The 13,422-nt window shown below is 41.4% G+C and overlaps 1 protein-coding gene across 1 annotated transcript in view; it reads left to right on the top strand.

Moving 5' to 3' along the window:
* Positions 1–614: 614 nt before the first annotated feature.
* Positions 615–13,422, top strand: part of SLC27A6 (solute carrier family 27 member 6) — a 51,936-nt gene continuing 39,128 nt past the window's right edge. The window contains exons 1-2 of the mRNA XM_031673105.2: positions 615–1,873; positions 11,362–11,565. Coding sequence (XP_031528965.1) covers positions 1,339–1,873; positions 11,362–11,565 — 739 coding nt within the window. The 5' untranslated portion in view covers positions 615–1,338. The remainder of the gene's footprint in view (positions 1,874–11,361; positions 11,566–13,422) is intronic.

Raw genomic sequence — 13,422 nt, 5'->3', positions numbered from 1 at the left:
AATCATTGTATAAAATTTATTGTTATTCTTTGCAATTACCTGTTTCCTTCTCACTTCACCCTCCTTTAGAGCCCTTAGTTTCATGTCTTGATAACTTTTTAAATGATCTCAGTGGGGGGAAAAATGTTATTTTTAAGGAAAAATAATAGCCAGCATTTTATACTTTTTAAAAAAATATGGATGTGGAAATGGATCTAAGCTCCCACATCAATCAATATTAGAAAATTTTGTTAAAAATACCGTCAAGGCACCCTAAGGATAGAATTTCAGTATAAATATCAACACCAACCTATTAATGTTTTCAAAAATACTTTTTGTGTAGCAACAAGCCAACTTTGTGATGTTTTATGAACAAACAGTTCAAATATTCCTTTATCTGTTTCAGTTCATGAATACTTTTTGTTGCCTGCCTCCGCGCTCGTCGCCCCCACCCCGCTCTACCCTTGGCAGTCTGGCTTTTTTTTTTTTTTTTTTTCCTTTGATTCTTCCCCTCGCCTCCAGCCTCTCGTTTAGTTCCTTTAGTGATTAGTGATTGAGTGAAGTCTCCGCCCCAGGTCCAGCAGCCCGGCGGCCTCCCCCCGGGGCCCGGGGGCGCGGCGCCCTTGCCGAGGCGCGCGCCGAGGGAGGAGCCGGGGCGCGGGGCGGGGGGCAGGCGGGAGGCGGACGGGACCGCCGCCGCGGAGCAGAGGAGGGGGACACCAGCCCAAGGCCAGCCCGAGGGGAGCTGCGGCCGTCACCTGGGAGCAGCGCCGCGACCCGGCGCGCCGGCGGGGTGCCCCTGAGCGCGGGGCTGGCGGGCAGGCGGAGCCGCGATCCCACGAGACCCGGGGACACCCTGCACGGAGGCGTGGCCCCGAGACCCTGCGCCGCATCGCGCGGATCTAGACCGAAAGCCGCCACATTTCTCAGCCGTCGCCACCCCAGCTTCTCCGGGTTCGAATTTAACCTGCAGGCACCGGAAAGACTACCCTGAGAAGGAGAGCATCTGCCCCTGAAGGTGGTAGGTTCTGCTTGGGAGCTTACAGGCACCGAGGACTGACCCAGCCTGCCTGGAGAGGACTGGCAAGCGCCTCAGAGCCCGGCAGGGAGCGGGCCGCCGTCGGGGCGCGGAGGTACCCGGACCCCTGTGAGCATCTGCACTGATTTCTTGAGCTGTCTGCTCATCCACCAGGTGTCCCAGGCCTTATCCCCAGCCCTCGTTGGGGCGAGTTTTTCTGTGCAAGTTTCTGATTCTGTTTTGCGAGATTCCCTTCTCCCTCCTGGAAAGTCTGGCAAAGAACTTCAGGTGCCAGACCTGAGCGCTAAAGACACACGGTCTCCGCAGAGAGGTGCGCCTGGATGAGGACAATGGCCGGGCTGGGATCTGAGCTGCCTTCCGGCCCTGTGGCCCCCATGCTCCTGTCATGGCTAACAGGACTAGGGGCTGGAGTGATCTTCCTGGGCTTCCTGCAGAAAATCCTGTACCCTTACTTCTGGGACGACTTCTGGTACCTGCTGAAAGTGGTCCGCTGTGGGTTACGGCTGGAGATGTACAGACTGAAAGGGGAGCTAGTCACTGTCCTGGATAAGTTCCTGATCCATGCCAAGAAGCAGCCCCACAAACCTTTCATCATCTACGAGGGAGACGTCTACACCTATCAGGACGTGGACAGAAGCAGTAACAGAGTGGCGCACGTCTTCCTGAACCATTCCACGCTGAAAAAGGGGGATACCGTGGCTCTGCTGATGAGCAATGAGCCCGACTTCATTCACGTGTGGTTCGGCCTGGCCAAGCTGGGCTGCGTGGTGGCCTTCCTCAATTCCAACGTTTGCTCAATCTCCCTCCTGCATTGCATCCTCAGTTGTGAGCCCAAGGCCCTCGTGGTGGGTGCAGGTAGAGTATGGGGTGTCGTCGGCTTGTGCGGAATGACAGCGCTGCCTCCCAACCCCCCTCCTCATTTTTTTGTTAGAACTGATTCACAGCTAGTACTCTGGGTGTGTGATGAAGTGTGCATGTTTAGAGTACAAAACGGTTTTACGGTTCTGTGGATGGCGGTTTAATACCCCTCTCCCACTTCAGTCACTTACTCTGTTGTATATTACTAATTACAGAGACTTTTCTGAAATCTCTGTTGCCTGTTATTTTAGTGGGGGTGGGGTGGGCATTTTACTGTTACGATATCTTCAGTGAGTACAAGAACACAGAGAGACAGCTTGGTTAAGTTCTAAATGTTGTCAGACCTCACAAAATTATTTAATGAAGAAGAAAGTGATCCTGATTTCACTGTGGAATACCCACCACCTCTAATAGTAACACTGTCAAGGTTGACTGCGTTTGCAGGACAAGCATGTTTGATTAGAAGTGCGTGAATTCCTGTCTCATGTCTGCTCTTATTTTGCTCTGCCTACAAGCTAGGATTTGCCTGGCCAGGTTGGGCTCCCACTTTGCAGCCAGTGACGGGCTCTTGGCTGACTCTAGGCCTCTTTCTCTCCCTTCTCCCACCCCCATCTGTGCATCATTTTCTTTCTTTCAGTGAGTACTAGCCGTCTGCCCCTTCCCCTTGGATTTAGGCTTTGGATACATATACTGACCATGAACTACAAAGAAAAGTCTTTGGTTGAGTGCCAAGCTGATGAAGAACCTAGGAAGATGGGTTGCCTAACAAAGTGGAATAGAAGTAGGAACAATGATACATATTTGGTATAATCTAAATGGTTTCTACGTATGCCTCCTGCATGGGGGTAGGAAAGTGGAGGATGAGGAGGATCGTGGCAAGGACCTTAGTAAAAATATTCAAGTATTTTAAGTTAATAGATATCTACTGATACTTCATATAGAATTTTTAGGGGAAAAAATCTACATTTATATGCCAGTGAGCTCTGAAGTATAGCACTTTCCAAGTAACTTTCATTGTGTGATAGTTGCACATCACATGAAAATGAGTTAGGCAATATATGGTAGAAAAGGTTAGTTGTTCAAGGCTTTCACTTTGGCTTGTTCGGGTTGTCCTTCCAGCTCGATATGTGACCTGATACAGTAGCAAAGCATTTACTCTTAAGCACTGATTTTATCTTAAATTACAGGAGTAGAGAAGCCAGGTAGTCTCGCTTGTGTATTTTTTTGTTCTTTTTTCTTTTCATTCAACAGTCATATCCTCCAAGATTGAAATTGAGCTCCTCACCTCGGAGAGAGGTTAACCAGTATGACAACATATCTTTGAACTCTGGCCATCAGTAGGATAAATGAGTTACACAGGGTTTTGATAATATGGTGGAGCAATATTTACCTCTTGTTCAGGGGCAAGAGACAATGTGGATGCAAAAGGGAAAAACATCACACGTTGTCTCTGGATATATTCTGACATTCATTTTGCTCAATCTAATTTAGATTGTAGTTTCTGGAGCAAATCTAAACCTTAAATTGTGCTAAAAATTGGTAAAGCCATACATTTCCTTTAGAAGAGCAAACTAAGAGGGCCATTATATCCCTGAAAAGATTTCCGGAGCCATGATGTTGAGGCCAACCTGAGAAACATCCCATATCCTGCCTCTTGGGGGTCTCCTCTTGAAGTACATAGGGCTGGTTACCTCTCAAGAGTTTTCAAACTTTGCTGTTGCCTAATTAGCACTGATTAATCTGCAGTTTCACTTGTGCCAGGTTTGCTTTGCTTGTCAATAACTAATTGCCTTGTTTCCTTGTTTTTGTTTTTACCACCGACAGTCAGTTTTTGTATATAAAAGCCACTTTGGGACACTACAGTTTTAAGCCAAAAACATTTAATTGGTTTGCTCAGAAAGTAGGTACCTGGAGAAACCAACTTTAACTCTTACTAACAGTTCTTTCTAGCGTGCCTCCAAAATATATAAATTACATGTATTTTTCACATTTTTCTATTTCAATTAATTAATAGATTTTTTTTTTGCAAGTCATGACTTATATATCACAGTCACTTTTCTCTACTTGAAGTTCTTACCCTGAAAATGATATTCTTGGCATCTTGAGTCTAATTCATGAACTATATATATGTATGTAGTTAGAATATGTACACATATAATACATACATATAGTTAGAACTTTACATTTCCGAAGTCTTAAATTCTCATCAGATATTTCTAGTAGAGATGTGCTATTAAAGCCTCATATCTGAGTGAGAATGTACTGAGGTGGATGGACCAGTCAGGTAGTTTAGATCAAGATAAGCCAGACAGTCCCGGGTTTCACCCATGATCTGCTGCTTCTTAGCTCTGTGTTTGCAGATAAGATCAACAGCTGGCCTGAGTTTCACTTTCCTTAGTTGTCAAATGGTGATAGCATCGTCTCCTTCACAGTATAATTCTGAGGACTTATACTAGCTGAGTGCCTGGTATGTACAAATTAAATCCTTGGTGAATTAAAATAATTGCTATTATCATTATAGAATCATCTGAGGCTTTTAATAAGGAATACAACCTAACTTGGGGTGTTAGCTGTAAGCAACACTAGTAAGCAGTCTGTTTAGTATAGGACCTTGAACACTTTGCTATGTTTTAGCCAAATTTTATCATTCAGTTTCAGACAGGTTTTACAGGCAGGCCAGATGTTGTCCATGGTGGTCCGCGGTGATAGGGGAAGTTTTAGTCAAGGCAGGTGTCTGATGGTTCTGTCTCTATCAAGTAGGCCATCAGGGAAATGTTATTCTTACTGTAATTGTCATTAACAAAAATGTCACTGTTGCCATTTATTCAAGACTGACTCTGTAAAAGGTACCTGCAGTCATTCTAAGAGGCAGGTGCACGGCTATACTTTAGAAACCAAGAGGGAAAGAAATTTGCCTGAGGTATCTGGGGTGACACAGCTTAGGAGAGGTGCAGAGCAGACTCAAAACCTAGCCTCTGACATAAGACTCTGCTCCACTATACAGTCTAGCTCATTGGGTTCTAGGGCTGTTAATCCCCTTTTGATTTAACTCTGAAAAAAATTTGCATTTCAGTTATATAAAAAGAGTAAACTAGTTAGCAATATTAAGACATCAGGTTTTTCATAGACAGATACGTAGAAAAAAATTAAATGTTTATAAAACTATTATTCCTTTCTCTCATAGTCTGAAGACTCAGATATACTTGCAAAGATGTGTTGTATCCTGTGGTTTGGTTTGGAAGATGTGTCAAGTGGCATCCCAAGTTTCCCCAGAAAATTTCAGCACTGACTGAAAAGTACATAGTCTGAGATTAAACCGAGTCCTTTCCCCCTCAGTATTTGAACTGTGATATTGCTGATAGTGTCTGCGGTCAACATTATCATCTGCTTTTTATGCTTTCCTCTTTACTTGGGCCAGACAGGGAAATATTGAGGTATTTGTATTTAGCTTTTAAAAGTTTATGTAATTATATCATTTGACATATTTAGCAATAATAATAATAATGTTAACAACGAAGAGTCACTTCCATTTTTACAGTGCTGTGTAAATTACCAAGTGTTTTCATACACGTTGTCTTAAATGATCCTCACCATAGCTGTGGCCTGGTTTTAAAGACAAGGGAAGCAATTGGAGTAATTGCTCAAGCTCACACTAAGTCGTAGAAGCCTGTTGGCTCCACCTTTGTCTTTATCCCCCTTGCTGCTCCTGCTCATCCCGTCTCCATCTGTTCCCTCTCTCTCCCCTTCCCCTCCCCCACCCTGCCCCTTTTCCTTCTCTCTCTGTCATCTTCCATCTCTTCATCTACTCTGTTTCAGTGCTTTGCCCACCAAACGCCCCTGTCTCAGATGTGCTGTGGTTGTTCACAGTGACACAATGGAATGGTCAAGTTCTTCTTGCTAATTAACATATGCACATTTGGGTGGCTCTGAGGAGTAAGTCAGGAACTCCCATGTAAGCTCTTTGGACTAAGGAAGTTTGTTTTGTTTGCTGCTAAATTCTCAGAACTCAGCACAAAGGAGATGCTCAGTAGGAGTTTATTGCCCAGGTGAGTGCGTAAGTGATTGAATGACCTAATGAAAACCTATGAGGTGCCTGTGGGCATTCAGGAACTTTTTATTTACTTGCCTATTTTTGCCAATGAATTGTCCCTCTGCTGTCCACTCAGTAACTGATTTTGGCAATAGATATCTCCATGGAATTTCCTGGTGTGTTATTTTATATCAGTGGTGCTGAATGTTAGAATCACGACTCCTCAGAGGTACAGTGTATTTAGACTTTGCAGTGTCTAGTGTTCAAGCTAAGCATCCACAAAGTTTCAGATCTACTTGCATGTGTGTATTTTGCCCTCTCTCCCTTCTCAGTGTATCACATGTTACGTCATTATAAGTGAATAAGTAAAAATATATATTTATATTACCCTGAACCTTTTAACTTTAGATTTCGTGGTATTTTGGGTCTCACCAGGTTTGGTAGAGTTTTGTGTTTCTGTTCACAAGAAGTGCGAATCGTATGTCAGCTCTACAAACTTGCAGCAATGCACACAGCGTTGCCCTGCTCCTTTTCACAAACTGTTGCATTCAGACTGTGCAGGGCGAATGTTCTGGTTAACAATCAAGCCATTGTAATTCTCCAAATGACTTCCAACCATGAAGCCATCTGCTTTTTAAAGATCAAGAGGAAGAGTTAGAGAAGAAATAAAGACCTTTTAAGTTTTATGGAAAGTATTATATGTTCAGCTAGATAAGGCATGGATCTCGTGAACTTGTATTATTTTATCCATGTGCTGGAGTGCTCCTCACATGTATCTGTTTTACTGTGATATCCTCACATCTGCCTATTTTAAGTGTCAGAGAATTTCTGCAATTTTACTTGGAGGTAGTGGAAGGAATGGCTGTTTTGCTTTTTTTTTTCTTTCTTTCTTTCCATTTTAGATGCAGCTAGGTTAGGGATTACCTCCAATCTAAGAGGAAATAATGAATTTTGATAGGAGATTTAAGTGGCTTCGTGGTTTACTAGTTGGAAAAGGTAGTGTTCTAAGCAGGGGTGTCTCCTTCACTGATCATGAGTGTACTGGCCCTGGGATTCTTACATACAGTGTCTGCTAAACATGTGTTTCCTGGGAGAGAATGATGCTTGAATACTGGCAGTAGCAGAAACAACTTAAAGAGGGATTGTGCCTGCTCAGAGAGGTGGCCAGGCTGACTGGGAGAAACACACATCTAAGTAATAATTAGTCGCTGGCAATAGGAGATGTTTGGGAAATAACTTTAAACGGAGTGTCCTACTTTTTATTTTCTTGCACAGTGTTGCCTGTAATTGATACACTATCTGCGCCCCCAAAGATGTGGCAAGAGCTGGAAGTGGAAACACAGAAACCCATTTACAAACCTGTGCACATACATTCAGGACACTTAGCATATTCTTCCCTGAAGGAATTTTATTCTCACGTTGAAAGACTTACTATGCTCCTGTGCCCTTTCTACAGTTATTGTGATGATCAGTAAACTGATATCTGTCAAAATAGCTGGCACATTGTTCATCATAATGAGTTTCTGGCCTGATAGGAAGTATTATCTACATCATGATATGAATTGCTTTTAGGACATGGGTTACAGAAGCATCAGTTTGCTTAGAAAGCATAGTCTGCCCGTGCGTTCTATGAGAACGCTTTGAAGTCATAGGATGGGAGTTATAAGCATGTGGCGAGATCTATAATTTCCCTTTGGTTTCTGTGTAAACATTGCTTCGCAGCATGGGAAGCTCAAGTTAACCCTTTGCAGTTGAATTTCATAATCATTTTATTAATGCATAAAAGTTTAGATGTTTGTCAATGCATTAAGAGCTACAAGCAACCCCTTTGAAAATATTAGCTCATTTTATGTTAAATAAGATAGTTTAAAGAGTTTGTAATGCAGTGTGAATAATGTAATTCACACTGATGGTATATTAGAGAGATATATTGTGTTTTTACTCATTGATTTTATAGTCTCAGAAATGTGATGAGACATAATAATGATGGAAAAACAAGAAATTAATTTGTGCAAACAGTGCTAAAGGATTATAAGCAGAGATCATAATTTACCTGTTTTTATGCTCGCAACCCAACCTAGTGCAGTGCCTTGCGTATGTGAGAAACAATCTGTATTTCTTGTAAGAACTTACTGCTTTGAAAGAGATTCAGTCTTCTCCTATAATGTAAAGGGCATAGAATATTCACCTGTTTCATTTTCTTATGGTTACTCATTGTTAAGACCTGCATCTACAGTGGAGCCCACGGGCAGAGTGCAATTCCCTACGCCAGTGCCTGTGGTGTGTGTGCCAGGCACAGTCAGCAAAGGGGTGGAGCAGGACAGGTATCCTTCTTTTGAGTTGCTTACAGTTCTACCGGTTGCAATGGTAGCACACGTCACTGAAGAGTAAATCTTCATGAAACACAGCCAGATGTCCCTGAAGTATTTTAACAAATGCTATTTAGTTCTAGGACTTAATATTTAGAATTTGCTTTCAAAATTATATTAGAACTTTTCATTTTATTATGAAAGATTAACAGTGATAAGTAAATAATGATTCTTCATCCCTTAATAGACTTTTCCAGTTTTTATTTCAATTTTCACTGTCCTCACCCACATGGTCCTACCACTGCTGAAGAATTAATTTGGTTATATAAAATTCTATTTGATAATTCTAAATGCCTCAATGCAATTTTAATCTATAAAGAAAATTAAATTGTATCTCCTCTGATTCCTAGGAATCCACTTCCTTCCTTTTTCTTGTAAAAGTCATCACTCTTTGTAAATACTGTTTCTTTAGGCTCTACAATTTCAACAAAATTTGGGGCCACAGTTAATCATGTTGTAGTTTTCTTTGCACTTATTTTGCCAATTTAGACACACATATTATTAAGAACATATAAAGTTTGTGCTGTTGATTTACAGTTCCAGTTGAGAGATTTGAAATTATGGTAATGAAATGGGTCAATTCAGAGACTTGTGCTTACACATTCAAAATGCCACAGAGAATCATTTAAAGAAAGTCCAGTACCAAAAATTAAAAGAAAATACAAAGTTTAGATTATTTGCTTCTCCTGCTTTTTCATTTTTTTATGACTTGTCCTTTCCCCAACATTCCTTGTGATTTTTCACTTCTCTTTCTTACCAAAGCAGTCTGTAGACAGCAGCATGCTACGTATGCTGGAATTTTAGGGTTTTTTTCCCCAGATTTCTTAAGGAAATAAAAATTTAAAAGTATCAGGTCCCGATTTGCCTCCCCCCAACTCTGACACATCAAGTCTTTATCATTTGCCGTGTTTCCTTAGTTTTCTTGCAGGTTTCGTTTGTGAATTGCCCAGTCCCATTTGAGGTCTTTCTTTTGCTCCTTCTTTGTGTTCAATCTGGGTTACAGATTTTGAGGAAGCAAATCATGAGTTTTCCTCAAATGTTTTGTATTCTAGTCGACCTCAGTAGAGGCTGACAGATGGCTTTTTGAAATAACCGAACACTGATATGCATTTCCAGGAAAATGTTTAATGCAGCACCCTGAATTCATCTTCAGAGTGGACTATACTTGGTGGTTATTTTAAAAATTTTCTTTAAAAATTATAAAAAAAATGTAATCGTTTAGATGGAAAGGTCCATACTTACATGTACTTTACCATTCTGACCAGGGTATATTTTACATTTAATAATTTTTTATAGTGGATTTCTTTTTTAAGGTCATGGATAGATTTTAGAGCTAATTAGGCTTCAGTCAGACTACCAGGTCTACTGCCCACCAACTTGTGCCCTTGGTGGAATTGGTTTCCTAGGGCTGCGGTCATAAAGGTGCCTAAAACAGCAGAAATCCATTCCCTCACAGATCTGGGGGCTAAAGTGCAACATAAAAGTGTCTCCAGGGTCACGCTCCCACTGAAGGGTCTAAGAAAGAATCTTCCCAGCCTCTTCCTAGCTTCTGGTGGTTGCTGGTAATCTTTGGCGTCCCTGACATTAATGCCAAAGGCCAGCTGGGCATTATTGCTTAATGTCCCCATGGATGTTAATATAGATTTTAAGATAAATAATATAGCACTCAGAAATTGCTTATATCTTAGAAAAGTATGATGTCTTATAGGAATATGACAGTAAAATTTGAGCACCTGTGTGGAATGTGAAAGTAGAACTTCACTGTTAAAGACACATGTTCAGGAAGGGAGTGTTACATTTTAAAAGCATTTAAAGAATAGGGGGAGGGCATAGCTCAGTGGTAGAGTGCATGCGTAGCATGCACGAGGTCCTGGGTTCAATCCCCGGTATCTCCATTAAAAAAGATAATTAAATAAACCTAATTACCCCCCCAAAAAAGAGAATTTAAAGAATATACAAAAGCCTTCAAGAATGATGATGCTTTCCTTTTTTGTATCCCATTGGGCGCCAGGTATCTTAACATTTAATATTTCCTCCTCAAGAACTCCTACCCACCTCCCTTCTCCCTCCTTCTCTACCACTGCTCTCCTCCTGGACAGATGGCATTGTCTCCTACATTAAAGATCAATTTCAGAAGGTCTAGGTCAGTCTCCCAGAGAAACTCAACACAGCCTCATCTCCACAGTTGCTTTTTTGTTATCTGTACAGTAGATGCTTCCTGAGAGAAGTGTCCCTTTTCCCTTCTCAAGGCTGAATTTCAGCCCAGACGTTTGATCTTGTGAGAACCCCTAAGCTATTCAGGCCCGAAGACACCGGTGTTTGCAGTTTTTCTAATCCTCTGCCTTCCTTTTGCTTGACGTTGGTTTAGGCCAGGCCCTGGATCCCACTGCTCCTGATGCCACTTCTGCCTTTATCCGCCCCCTCTCACCTGCCATCGTCACACTGTACTGTGTGCTGTGAATCCTTCTGCCTTTTCTGGAAGGGGTTCTTTTTCCCCTTTTGCTTTCAAAGACTTTTACCTTTAAGTATTCTAATCCAGAGAAAAGAACATCTCTCAATCTCCTCATTTAACTTTTCACTCTGAAATGATCTCTAAGCCATAATATAATGATCTTGTGACTCCAGCGCAGTCAGGGGATTTTCCTGTATTACTGCATTCTAGTAGAACCAAACAGGGACAGACACGTGGCTTATTAGAATAATGAGCTACTGAGTTGTATTTCAAAGAAAATGTTTAGTGCAGTGTCCTGAACTTTAAATTTAAAGCAAAGTATAAAAATAGGATTTTATTTTAAAAAGAATTATATTTAATGATTGGGAAACAAAATCAAATCTGGGTAATGGAATCTCCAACTCTCAGTTTGAACTGGGCTATTTGCATTGATTAAATCATGTAGTAACTAGCTTTCCCTTTCAGTCGGTCATGTTGAAACAGAATCATAATATGGCTGTGATGTTATTTATCAGCATGAAAAGTGAGCGTTGTATTAACAATTTATCCCTGTTTCAACATGCAAAAGAACACACAAGGTGGATGGTTTGAGATTTACGTCTTATTTACTTATTCCTAATCCTTTGTTTTTTAGATTTGCTTGGCGCTATAGAAGAAATCCTTCCAAGCCTCCCAGAAGGTGTCAGCGTTTGGGGAATGAAAGATTCTGTGCCACAAGGAGTAATTTCACTGAAAGAAAAACTGAGCACAGCATCTGACAGTCAGGTGCCCCGCGATTACTATGTAGCCTCAAGCCTCAAGGCTACTTACCTTTATATCTTTACTTCTGGAACAACAGGTAAGATCCATTTGTTTTTGGAACTTAAAAAGAATGCAGTGTATTTGCAAAGAAATAGTTTTGGGCAAATCTCTGCTGTGTGTTGTTGTTACTGAGCAAAGAGCTCACATGCCCCCCGGACCCTGACCAAACCCTGACAGTGGGAATTCGCAGCAAAGTAGGGATTTATTGCGGGGCGCTGAGTGTCAGATCCACTCCAACTGGGTCTTTGAGTTAAGGGCTCCTTAAAAGGGAAGAACAAAGAAGCTGGAGTGAATCCTCATTGTCTTGTGACATTTCTGTGACAGTTTCAGGAGTCAGGATGTCTCTGGTTTATGAATCTTTGGCCAGGAGGCCCATGGCTCGGGGGTCTGTGAGCTCATCTTGCCCCGGAGAAACGACCTGAGTTCGCACATTAACAGCGATGCCTATAATAGCAATTTTAGTGCATTACCGATGTTATCGGCAGCAGCAATTTTAGTCATCTGACTCTGGTCAGTTAGCCCAGAACTGAGGTCAGAGGGGACAAGAAGGGGAATAAAGTTTTGGAGAGAGAGTTTGATCATAAGCTTGGCAAGAGAGTTTGGTTTTAAGGGGACTCGGTTTCATAGTCACCAAACATCTGAGAAAGCAGGCATCCAAGACGACCTGCAGTTCTTAGATCTTTGAGCTCTCAGACTTGGATGGAAAAGGTAATTGCTTTAACGTTAACTTGGCAAGTCACCATATTCTCTTGGCCACTGTCTCATGTGGAAAGATTTTCTTCCAGTTTGGTAGTACAAGTGGCCCTGGAATGTCTGAAGATGACCCAGCCCAGTTGCACAGAGTGTGAAGTTTGGCCAGCTTCTTTGGCAAGATCTTTGCTAGCTTCCCTGAGATGCCTGACGTATAAAATGAAGATTCGTGTAAATAGTTTCTAACTTATCCTGCTGGATTAAAAAATCCATTAGTTTACTTTAAAACAGTTTTCTATATTCTTGTATAAAATGTTAAATCCTAAACATGACCCAAGGATTGCTGCAATTGAAGCATCTGTAGCTGGCTCTCCTGGCTTTCCTCAGGTTGACTGGAACCTGTGAGAAACAAGAAATCTTGAAGGCGTTGCAGGTTTGGAGGAGCATATACAATAGAATCAAGTAACTAAACTTTCCTTTTTTAGGTAAACGGCAACAACCACACACACACACACACACACACACACACACACGCACACACATGCACATACACATGCAGAAAAAGAAACTACCAGAGAATTGAAAAGGAATGTTAAACTTAATTGATCCTTAGGAAAAGGTGGATGGTATTTATGGCAGGGTGAATTTTGTAATTAATTTGACGGTGACTGGGAGTTTGAGTTAGTAAAAGTATTGTTACTGATTTTGATGCACAGGTAGTATTAGAAGCAAAAGAAACTATGATATAAGTAATGTTTTCTGTGTTTCTTTTCCTTTCTTTTTTCCTATTTGAAGCCTGACAATGATCTCTTTTAGACCAGAGAGTGCTTTTTTTTTAAACTCTATTTAGAACATCTTTGATAAATGAACTGAAAAATGCTCGTATGTATCAAGTTGTCAGCATAAGTTCAGTCTGACTTCGAGCAGTAAAATTTTGCAAATGGTATGCTATGAAAACTTCCAACATTAGGTACTTGACCAGTTTGCCTTTATGGTGTTTTCTTGTAAAAACAGAAAGTGACTCTTTCAGAACAATCTTCGTCACGGCCCCCTCCCCACCCCAAAGAGAGTGGAGGGGAGCGGACTATTAGCAGGTTTTGTTCTCAAAGATTAAAACCAGAGTGTTTGATACATTTGTACAACAGGCTGAAAGCAAAAGCACTAGTATTTTTTGTTTGATATTTATTTGTGTTAAAGTTATACA

This window comes from Vicugna pacos, chromosome 3 (assembly GCF_048564905.1).
Source record: "Vicugna pacos chromosome 3, VicPac4, whole genome shotgun sequence".
Classification (NCBI taxonomy): Eukaryota; Metazoa; Chordata; class Mammalia; order Artiodactyla; family Camelidae; genus Vicugna; species Vicugna pacos.
The sequence above is the reverse complement of the archived record's forward strand: the minus strand, read 5'-3'. Positions and strand labels throughout refer to the sequence as shown.